Genomic DNA, 20696 nt, shown 5'->3' with positions numbered 1-20696 from the left:
TATTTCCCCATTATTTCACATTATTTTCCAATTATTTCCCGTTGGTTTCCCCATTGATTTCCATTATTTCCCCGTTGATTTCCCATTATTTCCCATCGATTTCCCCATTATTTCCCCATCGATTTCCCATTATTTCCCATTATTTCCCCATTATTTCCCCATTATTTCCCCATCGATTTCCCCATTATTTCCCATTATTTCCCCATTATTTCCCATCGATTTCCCCATTATTTCCCCATTATTTCCCCATCGATTCCCCATTATTTCTCATCGATTTCCCCATTATTTCCCGTCGCTTTCCCCGTTGTCCCCTCCCCAGCCCCTCTGCCCCGCCCTGTGCCGTCCCGTCTGTGCCTCCCCCACCTCGGTGCGGGCCAGCTCATCGGCGAGTCTCCGGTTGTGCCTCCCGGTGTCCTCGGCCTCCTGGGCCTTGCGGTCGTAGCTCCGGGCGAGCTCCTCGAGCGCCGCCAGCACCTCGGTGACCTCGGCCCGCGCCGCGCCGTGCTCGGCCCGCAGCGCTGCCAGCTCCGGCGAGCCGCCTCCCCCCGCCCCGAGCCGCTGCCAGCACCTGCCGGGACACGGGGAGGGGGCCACAGGGGACCCAGGGGTCAGAGGGGGGTCCCAGAGGGGTCCCAGGGGGCAGAGGGGGGTCCCAGGGGCAGAGGGGGGTCCCAGAGGGGTCCCAGGGGGCAGAGGGGGGCCCCAGGGGGCATAGTGAGGGTCCCAGGGGGCATGGTGGGGGTCCCAGGGGTCAGAGTGGGGTACTGGGGGGCAGAGTGGGGTCCCAGAGGGGTCCCAGGGATCGGAGTGGGGGTCCCAGGGGTCAGACGGGGGTCCCAGAGGGGTCCCAGGGTGAGGGGTTTCCCAGAGGGGTCCAGGGGTCAGAGTGGGAGTATCAAGGGGCAGAGTGGGGGTCCAGAGGGGTCCCAGGGGTGAGAGGGGGGTCCCAGAGGGGTCCCAGGGGGCAGAGTGGGGGTCCGGGGGCAGAGTGGGGTCCCAGAGGGGTCCCAGGGGTCATGGTGGGGTCCCAGAGGGGTCCCAGGGGTCATGGTGGGGGTCCCAGGGGTCACAGTGAGGTCCCAGGGGTCATGGTGGGTACCCCAGAGATCAGAGTGGGGGTCCCAGGGGTTATGGTGGGTGTTGCTGGGATCAGAGTGGGGGTCACAGAGATCATGTTGGGGTCCCAGAGATCAGAATGGGGACCCAGGGGTAACAGTGGGGGCCTAGAAGAGTTCAGGGGTCAAAGTGAGGTCCCAGGATCGAAGTGGTCAAGGGTCTTGGTGGAGTCCCAGGGGTCACAGTGGGGGTCCCAGGGGTCACATTGGGGTTTCAGGGATCAGACTGGGGGTCCCAGGGGTCACACTGGGGTCCAGGGGTCAGAGTGGGGGTCCCAGGGACCATGGTGGGGTCCCAGGGTCACGGTGGACATCCCACAGGAGACCCAGAGGTGGAGGGGGAGGCTCAGGCTGAGGGGTCCTGGGGGGTCCCAGGGACCAGTCCCAAACTGGTTCTGGCAGTCAGCCAGAGGTCACAGCTGGGGGTTCCAGAAGGGTCCTGGAGGGTCCCCAGGTGGGACCCCCAAAGGAGACCTGGGGGGGTCCCAGTGAGGTCACATCGGGGCCCCAGGGGTCAGATTTTGGAGGGTCCCAGGCACTGAGGGCGAAGGGGTCCAGGGGTCTGGGTTGGGGTCCCGAGGGGTCCGGGGGGGTCCAAGTCGGTTCTGAGTGGGGTTCAAAGGGGGTCAGACAGGAGGGGTGGGGTCACGGGGCGGGGGGGCAGGACCCTCACCTCCTCCTGGTCCAGCATCTGCTGCTTGAGCTTCTCCATGATTGGCTCTGCTGGTTGATCTCGTCATCCTGGGGGGCACAGGGGGGTCCACAGGGGTCACCCCAGGGGCTGGGGGGTGGGGGATGAGGGGGGTCCAGGGGGGAGCTGGGAGCTGACAGGGGGTCCCAAAATGTCTTGGGGGCTGCTGGGCAGACTGGGGGGTCCCCAAATGTCCTGGGGAGCTCGGGGATGCTGGGAGGTCCCTGGCAGGTCTGGAGGGGTCTCGGGGGTGCTGGGGGGACCCTGGCAGGTCTGGAGGGGTCTCGGGGGTGCTGGGGGGGTCTCTGGCAGGTCTGGAGGGGTCTCGGGGGTGCTGAGGGGGGCCCTGGCAGGTCTGGAGGGGTCTCGGGGGTGCCCACCTGGCCAGGGGTGCCCACCTTGTCATCCAGCTGCTTGTAGAGCTTGCGGATCTCCTCCTCGTACTTGTGGCGCTCCTCGTCCGAGATGTGGATGACGATGGAGGAGCTGTTGTCGTTCAGGGGGGGGCTCCTCGGGGGCCCCCCCTTGGCCCTCCCCTGTCCCCTCCCCCGGCCCCGTTTCTGCCTCGGCCTCGTTCAGCTGCTCCGTCTCGGGCACGGCCTCCCCTGTGGGGGGACACGGCCTCAGGGTCCCCATCCAGGGCTGGGGGGACCCCCCACATCTGGGGGGCATCCCAGATAGGACCCCCACCATGACCCCTGGGACCCCCCACCAGGACCCCTGGGACCCCACCGTGACCCCTGGGACCCCCACTGTGACCTCTGGGACCCCCACTCTGACCCCTGGGACCCCCACCATGACCCCTGGGACCCCACCGTGACCCCTGGGACCCCCAGTCTGACCCCTGGGACCCCCAATCTGACCCCTGGGACCCCCACTCTGACCCCTGGGACCCTCAATCTGACCCCTGGGACCCCCACTGTGACCTCTGGGACCCCACCATGACCCCTGGGACCCCACTGTGACCGAATCTCAGAGTGCCCCCCCAGATGTGGGGGTCCCCTCGCTGCTCAGCTCAGCCTCCCCGGTGAAGGACACAGCCTTGGGGTCTCCAATGGGGGCTCTTGGGGTCCCCCCCCCACAGTTGGGGTTCCCTTCCAGATCTCGGGGTGCCCCCCCCGATCTCGGGGTGCCCCTCACCGCTCCTCCAGCGGCTCAGCTCAGCCTCCAGCCGTGCCAGCGTTTCCCTCAGCGCTTTGTTCTTCTCCTTCTCCTTCTCAAACTTCTTCTTCCACTGCTCGGCCGTGAGCTCCAGGTTCACCGACGCCGTGTTCTTGATGGTCTTGGCCCTGGGGGGGCACCCCGAAAATGGGACCCCCCCTCACCGGGCCACCACGGCCACTCCAGGGTCACCTGCCCTCCCCTCCCACGTCTGGGGACCCCCGTGGGGCACTTGGGGGGCACTGGGGGCACTTGGGGTGTGGCTGGGACACAGCGGGGGAAGTTGGGGTGCAGCAGGAGCTGTTGGGGGGCAGCTGCACTGGAACAGGTCCGGGGGTGCAGCTGGGGTGCAGTGGGGGTGTCGTGGGTACAGGGGGGCACTCCAGGGTGCTCTTGGGATGGAGTTGGGGGGCAATGAATCCATGGGGGCACTTGGGCCCCCCCATTCCGGACATGAGCGTGGCTCGGGGGGTGCGGGACCCCCCCAGCCCCCACCTCTGCCCGAACATGAGCGTGGATTTGGTCTCGGCGTCGTTGTAGCTGCTGGGGGAGCAGCAGATGAACATGGTGGTGCGGCAGTTGCCGCCCAGGGAGTCCTGCAGGATCCGCGTCATCTTGCTGTCGCGATAGGGCACGTACGCCTTCTGCGAGGGGAGGGGCGGCCTCAGGGGGGGACCCTCACGGGACCCCCGGGGGGAGCACAAAGCTGGGGGGACTCAGGGGAATCCCCCCCACCCGGGGACAGGTGGGGGTTGGGGACACATGGGGGGCGGGGGGTGTCCCCAGGGGGACGGGGCACGGGGTGGGCAGGGTGGGAGACACGGCGGGGGTGCTCACCCCATGTCCCCCACCCCAGGACACTCGGGGGGGGGACACTGAGGAGGGGGGACATGGGGGGAGGGGGCTCAGCAGGACGGGTCCCTTCCCCCAGACCCTGGGGGGGACATGAGGGAAAGGGGGGGAGGAGGGCGAAGTGCACCCAGGGGACACCCCGGGGGGACACACGGGGGGGGACACACCAGGGGGACCCCCGGGGGTCTCACCGTGCCCTCGGCCAGGGCCGAGATGACGTTGCCCAGCGCCGACAGTGACTTGTTGATGTTTTTGGCCTCGTCCAGCACGGCTCCCTCAGCCCCGGTCTTGCTCACCTGGGGAGGGGGCGGCGGCTCAGGGACCCCCCCGTGTGCTCCCCTATCCTGGGGACCCCTCCCAGGGATGGTCCCAGACCCCAACCCAAAAATGGCATCAGCCAGGAGACCCCCGGTCCGGACGCCCCCCACCCAGAGATGTCCACCCCAGCCTGAAGATCCCGAAACCCGATGGCCCCAAACCCCAATGGCCCTAAAAAACCCCAAAGCGCCAATGTCCCCCCAAAACCCCACAAACTGCCCCAGACCCCCGTCCTCCAAACGCCCCCCAAAATCCCAATAACCCCCAAACTCCATGGACTCCCCCCAAAGGCCCCCACCCTCCAAACAGCCCCCAAAATCCCATGAACGCCCCCAGGCCCCACCCCCCCAGTGCCACCCCAGTGCCCCCCTGAACCCCCGGCTCTGCACTCCCACAGCTCCGGGGTCCCCCCACCTTTGGGTTCCCCCATCTTTGGGTTCCCCCACCTTTGAGGTCCCCCCACGTTTGGGTCCCCCCACGTTTGGGTTCCCCCACCTTTGGGGTCCCCCCACCTTTGGGTCCCCCCGCCTTTGGGTCCCCCCACCTTTGGGGTCCCCCCACCTTTGGGTTCCCCCACCTTTGGGTCCCCCCACCTTTGGGGTCCCCCCACCTTCTCGCTGCCCGCCAGGTCCACCAGGTAGAGTTTCCCGCTGAGTTTCTGCTCCGTCTCCACGTTCTCCTGCTTGATGTGGATGAGGAAGATGCTGTGGCTGCGGGAGCTGTGCTCGTTCATGTCTGCAGGCGTGGGCACACGTTGGGGGCACCCCAAAACGGGCAGCACCCCCGCTGCACCCCAAAACCGCCCCACAGACCCCACAGTGTCCCCCAACAGTGCTCAAGGACCCCCTGCCTCCCTGGGACCCTGAGTCAGCGCCCTGCGGACCCCTGGAACGCCCCAGGGACCCCCATAACTCCGAGCGGGTGCCTCGAGAACCCCAGAACCCTCCGGCACCCCAGGGACCCCCTGCACCCTGTCCCCAACCCCCATCACCCCCCAGCCCCTCGTGTCCCCTCGTGTCCCCTCGTGTCCCTCTCTGGTGCCAGCCAGGCACGAGTTGGATGTCCCATGTCCCCCCATGTCCCTCGTGTCTCCCCCGTCCCCCCGTGTCCCTCCATGTCCCCCTGTGATCCTGTGGCTGTCACTGGTGACAGCCTGTTGGATGTCCCGTGTCCCCCGTGTCCCTCTGTCCCTCCGTGTCCCCCGTGTCCCCCGTGTCCCCCCGTGTCCCCCCCTGTCCCTCTATGTCCCCCGTGTCCCCCCGTGTCCCCCCGTGTCCCCCCGTGTCCCCGGTGTACCCCGTGTCCCTCTGTCCCCCCGTGTCCCCCCGTGTCCCCGGTGTCCCCGGTGTCCCCCCCTGTCCCCGGTGTCCCCCGTGTCCCCCCGTGTCCCCCGTGTCCCCCGTGTCCCTCCATGTCCCCCGTGTCCCCGGTGTCCCCCGTGTCCCCCCGTGTCCCCCCGTGTCCCCCCGTGTCCCTCTGTCCCCCCGTGTCCCTCTGTCCCCCCGTGTCCCCCCGTGTCCCCGGTGTCCCCGGTGTCCCCGGTGTCCCTCACTGGTGACAGCCACGTGCCGGTTGGATTTCCCCTCGTCGATGACATCCAGGATCTCCTCGGGGCTGGACACGAAGCGCTCGGTGCAGCCCTGGGAGGGGGGGATGGGCAGGGGGGGCTCAGGGGGAGCCCCGGCCCATCCCCCACCAAGGACCCCCCTACCCCAGCCCATCCCCCACCCGGGAGTGCCCCCCGGGACCCCTCCCCCCCCGCTCACCTTGACGTAGGGCACGCGGTTCTTGTCCTCGTGCACAGACAGGTTGGTCTTGGTCACTGGGGGGGACAGGAGGGGGGTGGGGGGCGTCCCAAAATGCCCGAGGAGCTTCCAGTGCTTCCCAGTAACCACCCAGTGCCTTCCCAGTAACCTCCCAGTGCTTCCCAGTAATCTTCCAGTGCCTTCCAGTAACCACCCAGTGCTTCCCACTGACCCCCAGTGCCTCCCAGTAACCATCCAGTGCCTCCCAGTAACCTCCCAGTGCTTCCCAGTCACCATCCAGTGCCTCCCAGTCCTTCCCAGTGCCTCCCAGTAAACATCCAGTGCTTCCCAGTTACCACTCAATGCTTCCCATTAACCATCCAGTGCCTCCCAGTGCTTCTCTGTACCCTGCCACTGACTCCCAGTGCCTCCCAGTAACCACCCAGCACTTCCCAGTAACCACCCAGTGCTTCCCAGTGCTCCTTTGTACCCTGCCACTGACTCCCAGTGCCCCCCAGTAACCATCTAGCTCCTCACAGCACGCCCCCCTCCCCTTTCCTTGATTTCCAGTTCTTCCCAGTAACCATCCAGTAGTTCCCAGGACCCCCCTGTACTCCTCACTTTGCCCCCAAGAGCTTCCCAGTGACTCCCAGTGCTTCCCAGTGCCCTCATCCCACTCCCCACCAGTATCTCCCCATGCTCCCCACTCACTGTCCAGCAGGTCCCGGATCTTGTCCAGGTAAATCTCAAAGTAGGACACCTGGGGGGAGGGGATCGGGGTGTCAGGGGGGGTTTGGTGTCAGCCCAGGGCCTCCCAGTGCTCCCCCCAGTGCTCCCAGTGCTCCCCCCAGTGCTCCCAGTGCTCCCAGTGCCCACCTTGATGTGGAACTCCAGGTTCTCGTCCATGGAGTAGATGTGGTTGAAGATGTCGCGGGCGATGCGGGGGATGATCCCCATCTGCTGGGGGTCGTGCAGCTTCCCCTGCGGGGTGGGGGGCAGTGAACACCCGGTCGGTGCCAGGGCACCCCCAGTGCCCCCCCAAAACCCCCAATGCCCCCCCAAAACCCCCAGTGCCCCTCACCTCCATGGTGTGGGTCTTGCCCGATGACGTCTGCCCGTAGGCGAAGATGGTGCCGTTGTACCCGGCCAGCACATCTGGGGGGAGGGGGGAGATGGGTGTGGGACCCCCGGGACCCCCAAACACCCCCCGGGACCCCCAGGGACATCACAGAGCGCCCCAAACCCCGAGCGACCCCTCTGGGAATTCCAAGTGTCCATGACCCTCCCAGGAACCTGAGATCACCTCTGAGGTGATGCCCGAGGCCCAAAGGACCTCACAGACACCCCAAAAACCCCGGGGACTGCAGTGACCCCCTAAAGGACACCCCAGACACCCCAAAAACCCCGGGGACTGCAGTGACCCCCTAAAGGACACCCTAGACACCCCAAAAACCCCGGGGACTGCAGTGACCCCCTAAAGGACACCCCAGAGCCCTGGGGATTTCAGTGACCCCCCTCAAAGTCCTGCAGAGCCCCCAGGGCCTTCTGGACACCCCCAAGACCCCCCTGCCCAGCGCTCGCTGGTGTCCCCAAGTTGTCCCCGGGCTGTCCCTGTGTCCCCAGTCTGTCCCCAGTCTGTCCCCAGTCTGTCCCCCGCTGTCCCCTCCCTGTCCCCTCACCCTTGACGATCTGCATGGCACAGGCATGGTACACCTGCTCCTGCGTGGTGTTCGGGGGGAACACGCGGTCGAAGACGTAGGGTTTGCCCTGGGGGGGACACAAGGGGACACACACGGGGGTCACTGGCCAGAGAGACCCCCCCGAGGCGCTGGGGGCTGTGGCAGGCTCAGGGCTCCACTGGCAGGGTCCAGTCAGGTCCAGTGAGTCCCAGTAAGGGAGGTGGGAGGGTGTAGGGCCTCTCACACCCCTCATACCCACCCTGAACCCCACTCATGGACCCAGCCCCACACACTCCAGGCCCCCCAACAGCCACAGAGACCCCACTCCCCACACCCCCAGGACTCTCCAGACTTCCCCATAACTCCCCATAGACACCCAGAGACCCCCTGAGCCCCCCACAGCCCCATGAACCCTCAAGGACCCATCAGCCCCCTCACAGAGCCCCCCCAGCCCCCCATAGACTCCACTCCTCCAAAAAACAGAACACTCAGCTCCCCCATAGGCACCCAATCCCCCATAGACCCCCACAGACCCCTCCAGCCTCCCCCATAGACCCCCACAGACCCCTCATTATAAACCATTGTCCCCCCAGGCCTCCATAGACCCCACAGACCCCCCAAAGGCACCTCAGCCATCCTACAGACCCCCACAGACCCCTCCAGCCTCCCACTGAGCCCCACAGACCCCTTAGCTGCCCTACAGACCCCACAGCCACCCACGATCTGTCTTAGCCCCCATAAGACCTGTGGGTGACCCCTCAGCTCCCTATAGGCCCCTATAGACCCCCAGACACCCTACAGACCTTCCAGTCCCCGTGTGGACCCCACAGACCCCCAGAGATCCCTCAGCCCGCCCTCTCCCCAAGACCTCATCCATCCCCACAAAGCCCTCATCCCCCTACAGACCCCCGTAGACCCCCCCTAGATCCCCAAGGACCCCCCCTAAGTCCCCTATAAACAGCCAGACACCCCCCAGACCCCCCCTTACATCCCCAGAGCCCCCAGAGACTCCCCCAGACCCCCTGCAACCCCCGCCCCACGCCGGGAGCTGTCCAGGCCCTGGTGCTGAGCCGGGACACGGGGTCACGGGGACACGGGGACACACGGACACGGGGACACACGGACACGGGGACAGCCGGCGACAACAGCCCGCGCCCCCGCTGTCCCCGGCCCCCCCGGCGCCCCGCAGCCGCCGCAGCACCGCGGCCCCGCCCGCCGCCGGTCACGCAACCCCTGCGCACCCCCCGCACCCCATCCCACACTGACCCCATCCCACACTGACCCCCATCCCACACTGACCCCCATCCCACACTGACCCCCACACCCCATCCTACACTGCCCCCCATCCTACACTGACCCCCATCCCACACTGCCCCCCATCCCACACTGCCCCCATCCCACACTGCCCCCCATCCCACACTGACCCCCACACCCCATCCTACACTGCCCCCCATCCCACACTGCCCCCATCCCACACTGACCCCCATCCCACACTGCCCCCCATCCCACACTGCCCCCCATCCCACACTGACCCCCACACCCCATCCTACACTGCCCCCATCCCACACTGCCCCCATCCCACACTGACCCCATCCCACACTGCCCCCCACACTGACCCCCATCCCACACTGACCCCATCCCCCACTGACCCCATCCCACACTGACCCCCATCCCACACTGACCCCCACACCCCATCCCACACTGACCCCATCCCACACTGCCCCCATCCCACACTGACCCCATCCCACACTGACCCCCATCCCACACTGACCCCCACACCCCATCCCACACTGCCCCCCATCCCACACTGACCCCCACACCCCATCCTACACTGCCCCCATCCCACACTGCCCCCATCCCCCACTGCCCCCATCCCACACTGACCCCATCCCACACTGACCCCCATCCCACACTGACCCCATCCCCCACTGCCCCCATCCCACACTGCCCCCCATCCCACACTGACCCCCACACCCCATCCTACACTGACCCTCCATCCCACACTGACCCCATCCTACACTGACCCCCATCCTACACTGCCCCCCGCCCCCCATCCTACACTGACCCCCCATCCCACACTGCCCCCCATCCTACGCTGCCCCCCATCCTACACTGACCCCCCATCCTACACTGCCCCCCATCCTACACTGCCCCCCATCCTACGCCGCCCCCGCATCCCCCCCCCAATCCCACCTCCCCCGGCCCCGCACCCCCAGCCCGCAACGCCGCCCGTGCACCTCCCCCCGCACCCGCAACCCTCCTCACCCCGCATTGCGCCGGCACAGCCGCACCGCGACACCCCCGGGCACGGACCCCCCGCACCCACGGACCCCCCCATCCACGGACCCCCCGACCCACAAACGCCCCCGCACCCACGGACCCCCCCCGCATTCAAGGACACCCCCCGTCCACGGATCCCGCAGCAGCCACGGACCCCCTCATCCACAGACCCCCCCCATCCTCTGACACCCCCCCAAATCCACGAACCCCCCTCATCCACGGACCCCCCTATCCACGGACCCCCCCCACTCCCCATTGTCCCCCCGGGACCGTCTCTTTTCCCCCCCGACGCCCCCCCCGGGCAAGGGGGGGGGCATTATTGAGGGGCGGGGGGGGTGGCGATATTTTGGGGGTCTCAGACATCGCCCGGATGAGCCCCCTAACAAAGGGCAGGGCCGCAGCGCGAGGGGGAGGGGGGGGATCTGCGGCAACCCCCCCCATCCCCTCCCCCCGCTGCTTTGGGGGCCGATCGCGCCCCCCCCGGGGGTCAGGGCGGTTCCGCTCGATGTAAACACCACCCCCCCCCTCGGCACTGGGCAAACTGGGAGTGCCGGGAGCCCTGGAGGGGGGGGCAGAGGGGTGGGGGGGGCATGGGAAGAGTCCCGGGAGGCAGCGGCCACACCCAGGAGCGCATCCCCCCCCCCAATAACAGATTCTGCCCCCCAAGTGCCAGTGCCCCCCTCCGGACAGCCACCCTCCCAAACTGGGGATACCGGACACTGCCCCCCCCCCCAATCCCGGGGGTCCCGCGCCCCCCGCGCTGACTCACCCCGACCACGACGCTGTCGTCCCCCTGGAACACGGGCAGGAATTTGTCCCCCCGCAGGATCTCGGCCTGGTTGAGGGGCCGGAACCGGCACAGGACCTTGATGCTGCACTCGGAGCTGGGCTCGGCCATGGCGGGGGTCGGGGGGCGTCGAGAGGGGGGGCCAAGGGGGCGGCTGGTCCTCAGGGACGGGGGTGCTGCTCACAGCCTAGGGGTCGGGGGGCACCGGGGTGCAGGATGGTACCCGGGGGTGCCGAGGGGTACCCGAGGGTGCAGGATGCTGCTCAGGGGTGCAGGATGCTGCCCGGGTGGTACCCAGGGATGCAGGATGTTGCTCAGGGATGGCGGGTGGTACCCAAGCACTCAGGATGTTGCTCAGGGATGCAGGATGCTGCTCGGCACTGCAGGGTGGTACCCAGGGATGCAGGATGCTGCCCAGGATGCAGGATGCTGCTCAGCACTGCAGGGTGGTACCCAGGGATGCAGGATGCTGCCCGCGCTGCGGGATGCAGGATGCTGCTCAGGGATGCAGGTTGCGGGCTGCAGGATGCGGGAGGCGGCGCCGGGCGGGGCTGACGCTCCGCAGCTGCCGCTGTCGCCGCTCCTGTGACCGCTGCTGTCGCCACTGCAGCCCCGGGACCGGGGGGTGGGGGGCCGCCCCCCCGCGCCCCCTCCCCCGCCTTAAGGTGGAGCCGCCTGCGGCTCTTAAGGTGGACGGAATGGAAGGGGGGGACGCAGCCCTAGGAATGGACCCCCCCCGAAATGCTGATTCACGGCGGGGGCAACAGGACGGGCCGGGGGGACGGGGCTGGGGAGGGGGTGGGGGCAGGGCCGGCCTGCCCCCGGCCTCCCTGCTCTGTTCCCCCCCCCGCGGCAAGGCAGCGGTCCTGACTCATCCGCTCCCCCCGCACATTGGGGGCTGTGCCCGGCCCGCAGGAACCCGCCCCTCCATGGGACCCCTAAACACGCCGGGGGAGCGGTCCGGAGCTGACCCCGGGGGTCTCCCGCGGGGGAGAAGTGCAGTCCCCCCATGGGTGCCCAGCCACATGCGTGTCCCCCAGTGCCACCTGCTCCGTGTGCCCCCATCCGTGAGTGCGCCACGGGTGTCACCAGCGTGTCCCCCCATCCCTGTGTTCCCCCATGTGCCCCTCATGTGTCCCCCGGGCGTGCCCCCACTGTGTGCCCCCGTGCCCCCCGTGTTTACCCCTGTGCCCCCCCGTGTGTCCCTGTGTGTCCCCATGTGTCCCCATATCTGAACCCCGTGTCTCCCCGTGTACTTCCCGTGTCCTCGTGGGTGTCCTCGTGTTTACCCCCAGCGTGTGCCCCCCATGTGTGTCCCCGTGCGTGTCCCCGTGTGCCCCCACCCGTGTGTCCCCCTCTGTGTCACCCGTTGTGTCTATCCCGTTCCCCCCCGCGTGTATCCCCGCTTTCACCCCGGTGTGTCCCCCTTGTACCCCCCGTGACCCCCCCGTGTCCGTGTGTCCCCCGACCCCCGCCATTGTCCCACCCGGTGCCGCCCCCGCCCCGTCTGCCCGCCAGGCCCCGCCCCCTCTGGCCAGGCCACGCCCTCATGCCCGCCCCGCCCTTCCATGCCCCGCCCCTGCCCCGCCCCTGCGCTCTCTCCTCTCGCACCGCCCCGCGCCGCTCTCGCGAGATCGGCCCCGCCCCGGCCCTGCGCGGCCATTCCGGGACCCCCCCCATTACTGACCCCCCTATTCCGGGAACCCCCCCGGCACCGACCCCCCCCAACACCGACCCCTCCGTTACCGACCCCCCCCAGTACCGCCCCCCGCCATGGCCGACCCCAAATACGCCGACCTGCCCGGCATCGTGAGTGAGGGGCCGGGCCTGGGAGGAGCCGGGGGGTCTGAAGGGGTGCTGAGGGGTCTGAGGCGATCAGGGGCCTGGGGGTGCTGAGGGGTCTGAGGGGATAGGGGGGGCCGGGGCTATCAGGGGAGATCGGAGGGGTCTGAGGGGGTGCTGAGGGCCCTGAGGAGATCGGGAGAGTCAAGCGGGATAAGGGCCCTGGCAGAGAATGAGGGAACTGCGGGAGTCTGGAGTGTCTGAGGGGACCGGGGGGTCTCTGAGGGGACCAACGGGACATGGAGGGACTGAGGAGGTCGGAGAAGGGCGGCTCTGAGAGGGCCCGAGGAGTCTGAACGGGTCAAGGGGGTCTGAGGGTGTCTCAGGATGCTGCGAGGATCCGGGGGAATCTGCGGGAATTTAGGGATCCGTGGGGAGTGACGGTGGCTGGGGGGGTCAAGGGGGCTGGGGGATTGAGGGGATCAGGGGGTCAGGGCGGTCCGAGGGCACTGGGGGGTCTGAGGGGATCAGGGTGGCTGAGGGGCTGCAGGGATCAAGTCAATTTGGGGGGCATGAGATTGGAATGACTGACAGGGTATGGGGACCGGGGGGGATTTGAAGGATCATGTGGGGGCATGTGGGGTTGGTGACATTTGGGGTGTCTGTTTGAACGGGAGGGAGCTGATGCTGGGGAGGGGGCTTGGGGTGCCAGGGAGCTCGGGGTGAGGGAGGTGCCAGGGAGGGTCTGTCTGTGGGGGAACACGGATCCCTGGGGGGCTGGGAACGTCCTGGAAGTTTGGAATGACTGTGGGAATTGGGACATGGAGTTGGAGGGAGGTCAGGGGACAGAGGCAGTGAGTCAGGTGTTGGGGGGACATTGGGGTGTTGGAAAGGCTTTTGCGGTTACGAGGGCAGTCAGCAAGGGGTGTGGGGACATTGGCATGTCCAGAGAGAGATGGAGATGTCCACGGGGATGAGGTGTGGGGCGTCAGGGCCAGGTGGGGGTCCCAGCACAGCCCCTGGTGCCGCAGGCCCGGAACGAGCCCGACGTGTACGAGACCAGTGACCTGCCCGAGGATGACCAGGCCGAGTTCGAGGCGGTAAGGCCCGGCTGGTTGGGGGAGCAGCAGCTGGACCAGACCCCTGGGACCCCCCAGGACCCCCCAGGACCAGCACCGTGGCAGGGAACCGGCTCCTCCCCCTCCCCATGCACCCAGCAGCACCACATCCCCCACAGTGACACATCACCCCCACGGTGACAGTGTTCCCCACAGTGACAGTGTCCCCTACAGTGACAGTGTCCTTTACAGTGGCATGTAGCCTCCCCATCCCCCTGTGGCACCCTGCCTGTGCTCTGGGGGGCAGAAAGGGAGAGCAGGACACAGCCTCCCCCACACAGGCTGGGTGTCCCTGTCCTTGCTGTCCTTGTCCCCAAGAGGAAGGGGGCTGCCAGTTCCCCAGCACCACCCCAAGGGGAACAAGGAGAACCCCTAAACCTGCTCTGAATAGTGGGGGTTCCCAGGCCTGGGCTAAAGTCATTCTTGGGGGTGGCTCTGCAGGGATTTCAGTGTGGAGTGATGGGGGCTCCATACTTGGGGACTCAGGGCACCCCCAGAGTGACACAGAGTGTCTGTGGAGTGACACACAGCTCCATCATGGTGGGGCCTGAAGGACCCCCAGGGCCCGGGGTTGACTCTGGGTTCTGTCCTCGAGGCCACACAGCAGAAAGGACCCCCAGGAGTGTGGGGTGACCCCCAGATGTGCTGGGGAGGATGATGAGGGTTCAGGGGTCATGATCTGAGGGGTGGCTCGGTGCCCCCCCAGACAGTGAGGGGGGCACCAGGCCTTGGGAGTGCAGGGGGTGCAACCACCCTCTACCATCGGTGCCCTTGGTGGTTTTGGGGTCCAGGAGGTTGGCACAGGTCCCTGGCGTGGAGCAGGGGCCCAGGAAGTGCCCACTGAGGGAGGGCAAAGAGAGCCACCCCTGTGAGAGCCAGAGCAGCAGGATGGGCTGAAACAAGGTTTGAGCCCAAAGTCGTGAGGTGACGTGTGGCCCCTACTGTGGTGGGAGGTGAGGGATGGGGGGTCCTTAGCCCCCCTGCCTCGGGGAGCCCTTCACCAGCTCTGGGGTATTGAGGGGTCCTTCCTCCCCCTCGGGGAGCCCCCCAAACTGACCAGGGCTCCCCCCGCTTCCCCCCCGCTCCCGCCTGGCCTGGACTCAGTTTGCACAAGTAAGCGTGGCCCTGCTTTGGGGTGCATGGGGGGCACTGCTGCATGTGCATGGGGGTCCCAGCGCTGTCCCCTCAGGGGTCCCCCTGCTGTGCTGGGGGTTTTGGGGGCCCCTGCACTGCCCCTCCCGCTCTGCCTTGCCCTCTGCATCCTCTGCCTGCTGCCCGCACTGCCCACCTGGCCTTGGGATCCCTGGGACGCCCCAGGACCCCGGGCTGGGTCTCATTGTCCTGGGGACACTGGCTGGGCATGGGGGGGCCGTGCTGAGCCCCCTCACTGCTGCCAGCATTGCATGAGGTGGCTGCTGGGCTGGGGCAGCTCGTGGCCCTTCAGAGTCCCCCCAGGGGCCTGGGGTCCCACTGAGTGTTGGGATCCCGTGGGGGAACCCCTGGCTCCACTCACATTCCCTCCCCGGAACTCCTGAGGGGAGTTCAGGGGTGATCCCCAGAACTCTGGCCACGTCTTGCTCCCCTCCGGGGCACGGCCCTGCTGCCCTATCCCCGGGGGACTGTCCCACTGCCCTTCGTCCTGCAGGTGTCCCCAGCCCTCGGGGGTCCCCATCCCGTGGGGTTCTCTGTCCCACAGGGATCCCCAGCCCTCAGGGGTCCCCATCCCGTGGGGTTCTCTGTCCCACAGGGATCCCCAGCCCTCAGGGGTCCCCATCCCCTGGGGTTCCCTGTCCCACAGGGATCCCCAGCCCTCAGGGGTCCCCATCCCCTGGGGTTCCCTGTCCCACAGGGGTCCCCAGCCCTCGGGGGGCGGTGGGCGCGGGCCGGACCTTCTAACGCGGATTTTGTCTCTCTCTCCCCTCTCTAACCTTGCTCTGACTTTCTCACCTCTGGGAAACGCCAGGAGCTGGTAAGCGCCCGTGTCCCGGCCGCTGGCACTGTCCCTCAGCCACTGTCACCGCTGCCACCCACCGCAGCCCCCTAACGCTGCCAGCGCTGCTCCCGCCGCTCTCACTGCCCGCAGCAAACCAGGGCTCCCTGAAACACCCGGGCCAGAGCCGGGAGGGGCTGCACAGGGGGGTCCTGGGGGTCCCCCCAGACCCTGCTGAGCCAGGGACACCTTGATGGCAGCAGGATACACCGGCTGTGCCCACCCTGCCTGGCACAGGGCACGGCCACTTGGTCTGGGGGTCTGGGGGCCTCCACCTCCCACTGCCTCCCTGGGGGGGGATCAGCCTGAAAGGCAGCCAGAGGGCAGTGACAGCCCCAGGGGGCCAGGGGTCACCCTGGGGAGGAGGCTGTCCTGTGCTAAACACAGCTGGGGGACAGTGACAGCCCCACAGGGACAGGGGTCACCCTGGAGAGGCCAGCAATGGGTTCTAGTCCTAGCCAGGGGCTGCTGGAGTGTTGCACAGTTTGGGGTAGGCTGAGTCCTGAGGGTCCCTGAGCTGGGCCAGGCCAGGGGTCCGAAGTCCTGACACGACCCTTGGGGGCCCTGCCTGCTGAGCTGCACCAGACCAGGGTCCAATGTCACCACATTGGGCCAAGCTGGGGTCTGATGTCCCCACTCCAGACTCTTAAGGGTATCTCCCCACTGGGCCAGGCCAGTCTGGGGGTGTGATGTCCCCTCTCTGGACCCTTGGGGACGTGCCACATCCCTGCCAGCAGAGCCCTCGCTGGGTGCTGTACTGGGGGCTGTGCCTGTGTCCTGGGGAGGGCCAGGCCAGCGCCCCCATCCCTGCCCACACTGTGTGCTGGGGGTGGTGGCATCCCTGGGGCCCCCTTGTCCCCGTCCCTGTCTGTGCTGGCGGGAGGTGGTGGCAGTCTGCGGCCTGTCCCTGTCCCTGACGTGGCTCCGTGTGCAGGAGGAGCTGAGCAGCACCAGCGTGGAGCACCTGATCATCAACCCCAACGCTGCCTACGAGAAGTTCCGGGACAAGCGCCTGGGCACCGAGGGTGTGGGTGAGCTGGGGGGCTCAGGGGGGCCAGGAGGGGCTGGGCAGGCTGGGGATGGGCCATGGGATCCCCAGGGGGCTGAGCCCCCCTTGCTTTGCTGGGTCACACCCAGCTCTGCCTCCTCCAGATTTCTCTGACCGCATCGGCCGGACACGGACAACGGGTTACGAGGCTGGAGAGTATGAGATGGTGAGTGCAAGGGGCACCCCGTCCTCCCCACGCACTGCCTGGGACACCCCCGTGTGCCACAGGCCCCTGGGACCCCCGGAGTCACCTGCTGCAGCCCCCAGCCATGCCTCAGAGCAGCCGTGTGCCAGCTCCACCAGCGCCGTGGTACCGTGCTGGTCTGCCCAGTCCATCCCAGTCTGCCGTGCTGGGAGCCCCTGTCCCAACCACAGACCCTCGAGACAGCGCTGGTCACCAAGTCCTCGATGGAGCTGGGGGTCCCAGGATGGATCTGGGGATGGAGCTGGGGGTCCCAGGATAATCCTGGCTGGCTCATGTTCAACTGGGTGTCCTCCAGCACCCCCAGGCCTTTGCTGGGTACCCCCTCCCCATGTCCTGGTGCTGGGCTCTGTTCCCCCCCCAAGCAGGTCCCTGCCTGTCCCCTCACTGACTCCGTGAGGTTCTGTCACCCCAATTCCCCAGGCTGTCCCTCAGGACCCTCAGGGGGGGCTGCAGTCCCTGTCACCCAGGGTGAAAGGGGAGAAGGTGACAGAGGCTCACCTGGCTCCCTCTTGGCCTGCTCAGAGCAGGGTGACATCTGTGTCCCCTAGCCTGGTCACTGTGGCCCCTCAGGCCAGGCCATCAGCCACCACGCTGGCCCAGGTCAGGTTTGCTCTAGGAACAGCTGGATTTGGGCAAAGAACAGGAAACCCCCACATTCCATGAGGGGAATGGGACCACCCAGCACCACCCCACAGCTTTAGAGATTGGGGTCAGGAGGAGGAGCTCTATGGGCATGAAGGTGGGGAGATCCATGAGGGTGAGGATGAGGAACTTCATGTGGGTGAGGATGAAGAGCTCCATGGGGTGAAGAGGAGCTTCATGAGGATGAAGATGAGCTCCAGTGCAGCCCCTCTGCTTTGTGGGTTTCGCACTCTCCTGAGCTGCTCCTGCCCTGCCCCCCTGGCCCCATCAGGTTCCCTTTAGGTGCCACCTGAGGCTGCTGTGACCTGTCCCTGCAGGCCTCACCTGCTCATTCTGCTTGGCTGCACCTGTGAACCCCCTGAGTCCCCGTGAGACCCCTGAACTCTGAGATCCCTGACCCCCCGTATGAGCCCCCTGAACCACCATGATCCCGCACCATGACCCCTCCCGTGAGCTCCCCTGACCGTGTGTAAACCCCCTGGCCCCCCGGGAGCCCCCTGACCCATTTCTCCCACAGCTGGGTGAGGGTCTTGGTGCCAAGGAGACGCCACAGCAGCGATTCCAGCGGTTACAGCACGAGGTGCAGGAGCTGCTCCGGGACGTGGAGCAGATCCAGGTGAGCACCCAGCTGCCCCAAGTGAGCTCCTACCTGTGCCAGGGTGTGTCCCAGGTGTGACACGGCCCCTGTGTGTCCCCTCAGAGCTCTGTGAAGGAGTCGGGGGCTGAGGAGGAGCTCACGCCCATGGCGCTGGCCAGGCAGGTGGAGGTGCTGAAGCAGCAGCTGCTCAGCTCCCACCTGGAGAAGGTGCTGGGCCCTGGTGCCGCTGTGGACTTTGCTGACCCCGAGGGTGCCCTGGCCAAGTGAGTGGGGGACGGGAGCCCAGGCGGGCATGGCAGCATCCCCGTGGGGCTGGGACAGGGACCCTGCCCTCCTTGTCCCCTGTGCCCACCGTGTCCCCTGTGCCCACCGTGTCCCCTCCCGGCTGTCCTCAGGCGGCTGCTGCAGCAGCTGGAGGTGGCCAAGTGCAGCAAAGCCGCCCCGGGGAAGGGCCCGGCGCGGGGCCCCGCCCCTGCCGGCGATGCTGTCACCTTCGAGCTCTACTGGAGGCCGGAGCAGGACCAGTTTGCCCAGTCTGCCAAGGTGAGCGGGGGCTGCTGGCGCCACAGGGGAATCCTGTGAAGGGGCACCGCACCTGGGTCCCAGCACCTGACCCCAAACCCCGCAGGTGTCGGAGCTGGAGAAGCGTCTGGCACAGCTGGAGGCAGCTGTGAGGTGTGAGCCTGACAGCCAGGTGAGTGCCCAGGTGGGGGGGCTGCCCTGCCTCCCTCCTGCCCCTTTCCTAACCCCATCCTCTGTCTGCCCCCTCTTGCCCCACTGACACTGTTTCCCCCCACAGAACCCACTGCTGGTGGGGCTGAAGGGCTCCAGCCTCATGGTGAGTCGGGCAAGGGGGGTTTGGGGTTCACCCTGTCCCCCCCGTGCCCCCAGCGCTTTGGGGGGGCTGCCATACCCCCCCCTCACCTGCTCCCCCCCTCCCCAGGACACGGTGCAGGTGCTGCAGGCCAAGGTGAACGTTCTGGACGTGGCTGTGCTAGACCAGGTGGAGGCTCGGCTGCAGGTGAGGGGAGCTGGGGGGCACTGCTAAAACTGGGGAACACTGCTGAAATTGGGGGACACTGCTGAAATTGGGGAACACTGCTGAAAATGGGGGGACACTGCTGAAATTGGGGGGACACTGCTAAAACTGGGGGACACTGCTGAAAGTGGGGGGACACTGCTGAAATTGGGGGGACATGACTGGATTTGGGGTCTCTTTCTCCCCCACACCAGAGCGTCCTGGGGAAGGTGAACGAGATCGCCAAGCACAAGGCCACAGTGCAGGATGCTGACACCCAGAGCAAGGTACGGGCCTGGAGGCCACGGGGGGATCCCGAAGGGCCCCCCCAGGTTGTGCTGACCCCCCCAACTGCTGCCCCCCAGATCCACCAGCTGTACGAGACGCTGCAGAGCTGGGACGCCGTGGCCAGTGCCCTGCCCGATGTGGTGCAGCGCCTGGTGACCCTGCGGGACCTGCACGAGCAAGGTGAGGGCAGGGGGGGCTCAGGGACGCCGGGTGGGGGGCACTGCCCTCCCTAGCACTCAGGTGTGTCCCCCCCCAGCCACTCAGTTCGGGCAGGTGCTGGTGCACCTGGACACGACGCAGCAGGAGATCGCAGGAGCTCTCAAGGACAACACGGTGCTGTTGGCCGAGGTGGGTACCCCCGGCCCCCTACTCAGCCCCACCGAGGTCCCCACCTGTCCCCACATCACCTCCCCTGCACCTGTCCCCACATCACCTCACCCCCACCTGTCCCTACATCACCTCACCCCCACCTGCCCCCCCAGGTGCAGAAGACCATGAAGGACAACCTGGCCATCGTCGAGGACAACTTTGCCGACATCGATGCCCGCATCAAGCGGCTGCAGAAGTGACAAGACCCCAGGACACCCCCTGGGGTTCCTCTGAGGACTTCCCTGGGCAACCCCCGCGACCCCCTGGGCCCTGTGACCCCTCCCCACAGGTCCCAGCTGCTGCTTGTAAATACCCTGGCTCGGTCCCCGTCCCCACAGGGGTCTCTGCACCCCTCAGTCCCCACGGGGGTCATCCCTGTCCCCCCTACTCCATGTGTGGGTCTCTGGTCCCCCCTGTACCCCAATAAACAGCTCAGCTCCCAATATGTGTGTCAGTATCTCTGGTGGGGGGGCAGGAGCAGGGCCCCCCTGAACTGGGGGTGCTGGGATTGGGTTGGACACGAGAGGAACCTCTTGGAGCCAGGACCCCCACAAGGATGAGGGGCTGGGGGCAGCTGGACCCCGAAGATGGGGGAGGGGTCCCGGGTGTGTCCCCAGCTGTGCTCCCCCAGGCCCCTCACACCAGTTCTGCAGCCCCTCACCCGTAAAGCCACAGCACCCCCGTGTCACCAGTTCTCCCCCAGTCCCACCACCCCTCCCAGCTCCAGTGCCCCCAATGTCCCAGTGCCCCCAGTTCCATCCCTCACCCCGGTGCCTCCCACGTGCAATGGCAGGTGAGGGGGTGAGGGGGTGGGGGCTGAACCCCCCTCCCGTTAATCGCGGGGGAGAGAACGAGACCCGGTGGCACGGAAGCCCCGCCCATCCCCCACAATCCCCGCCCACCTCCACACAATCCCCGCCCATTTCCGGGCAATCCCCGCCCCTCTCCCTGTGCCCGCTGGGGGCGTGGCCAATTTCCCGCCATTGCATCATCCCCGCGTGACCTCACCC

The 20696-nt window shown here is 67.2% G+C and overlaps 2 protein-coding genes across 2 annotated transcripts in view; one reads left to right on the top strand and one right to left on the bottom strand.

Annotated features, from left to right (window-relative positions):
* KIF5A (kinesin family member 5A) overlaps positions 1–11221 on the bottom strand; it is a 20287-nt gene extending 9066 nt beyond the window's left edge. Inside the window, 17 exon segments of the mRNA XM_088180922.1 lie at positions 364–529; positions 531–568; positions 1789–1829; positions 1832–1856; positions 2205–2316; positions 2360–2411; positions 2947–3095; positions 3463–3611; positions 4011–4115; positions 4748–4872; positions 5690–5777; positions 5904–5959; positions 6594–6642; positions 6759–6863; positions 6964–7037; positions 7562–7649; positions 10611–11221. Of these exon segments, the coding sequence (XP_088037048.1) occupies positions 364–529; positions 531–568; positions 1789–1829; positions 1832–1856; positions 2205–2316; positions 2360–2411; positions 2947–3095; positions 3463–3611; positions 4011–4115; positions 4748–4872; positions 5690–5777; positions 5904–5959; positions 6594–6642; positions 6759–6863; positions 6964–7037; positions 7562–7649; positions 10611–10739 (1551 nt within the window). The 5' untranslated portion in view covers positions 10740–11221.
* A 999-nt stretch (positions 11222–12220) lies between these two features.
* On the top strand, positions 12221–20129 carry DCTN2 (dynactin subunit 2). Its single transcript, XM_014891839.2, has 14 exons — positions 12221–12437; positions 13442–13510; positions 16453–16549; positions 16671–16732; positions 17931–18029; positions 18114–18274; positions 18407–18554; positions 18640–18705; positions 18811–18849; positions 18955–19032; positions 19245–19316; positions 19395–19497; positions 19574–19665; positions 19800–20129. Exons 1-14 carry the CDS (start codon positions 12402–12404, stop codon positions 19884–19886), a joined length of 1209 nt encoding a protein of 402 aa, XP_014747325.1. The 5' UTR covers positions 12221–12401; the 3' UTR covers positions 19887–20129.
* The last annotated feature ends 567 nt before the right edge of the window (positions 20130–20696 follow it).

The sequence above is a fragment of the Sturnus vulgaris genome, chromosome 30, assembly GCF_052056855.1.
Source record: "Sturnus vulgaris isolate bStuVul1 chromosome 30, bStuVul1.hap1, whole genome shotgun sequence".
Classification (NCBI taxonomy): Eukaryota; Metazoa; Chordata; class Aves; order Passeriformes; family Sturnidae; genus Sturnus; species Sturnus vulgaris.
The sequence above is the reverse complement of the archived record's forward strand: the minus strand, read 5'-3'. Positions and strand labels throughout refer to the sequence as shown.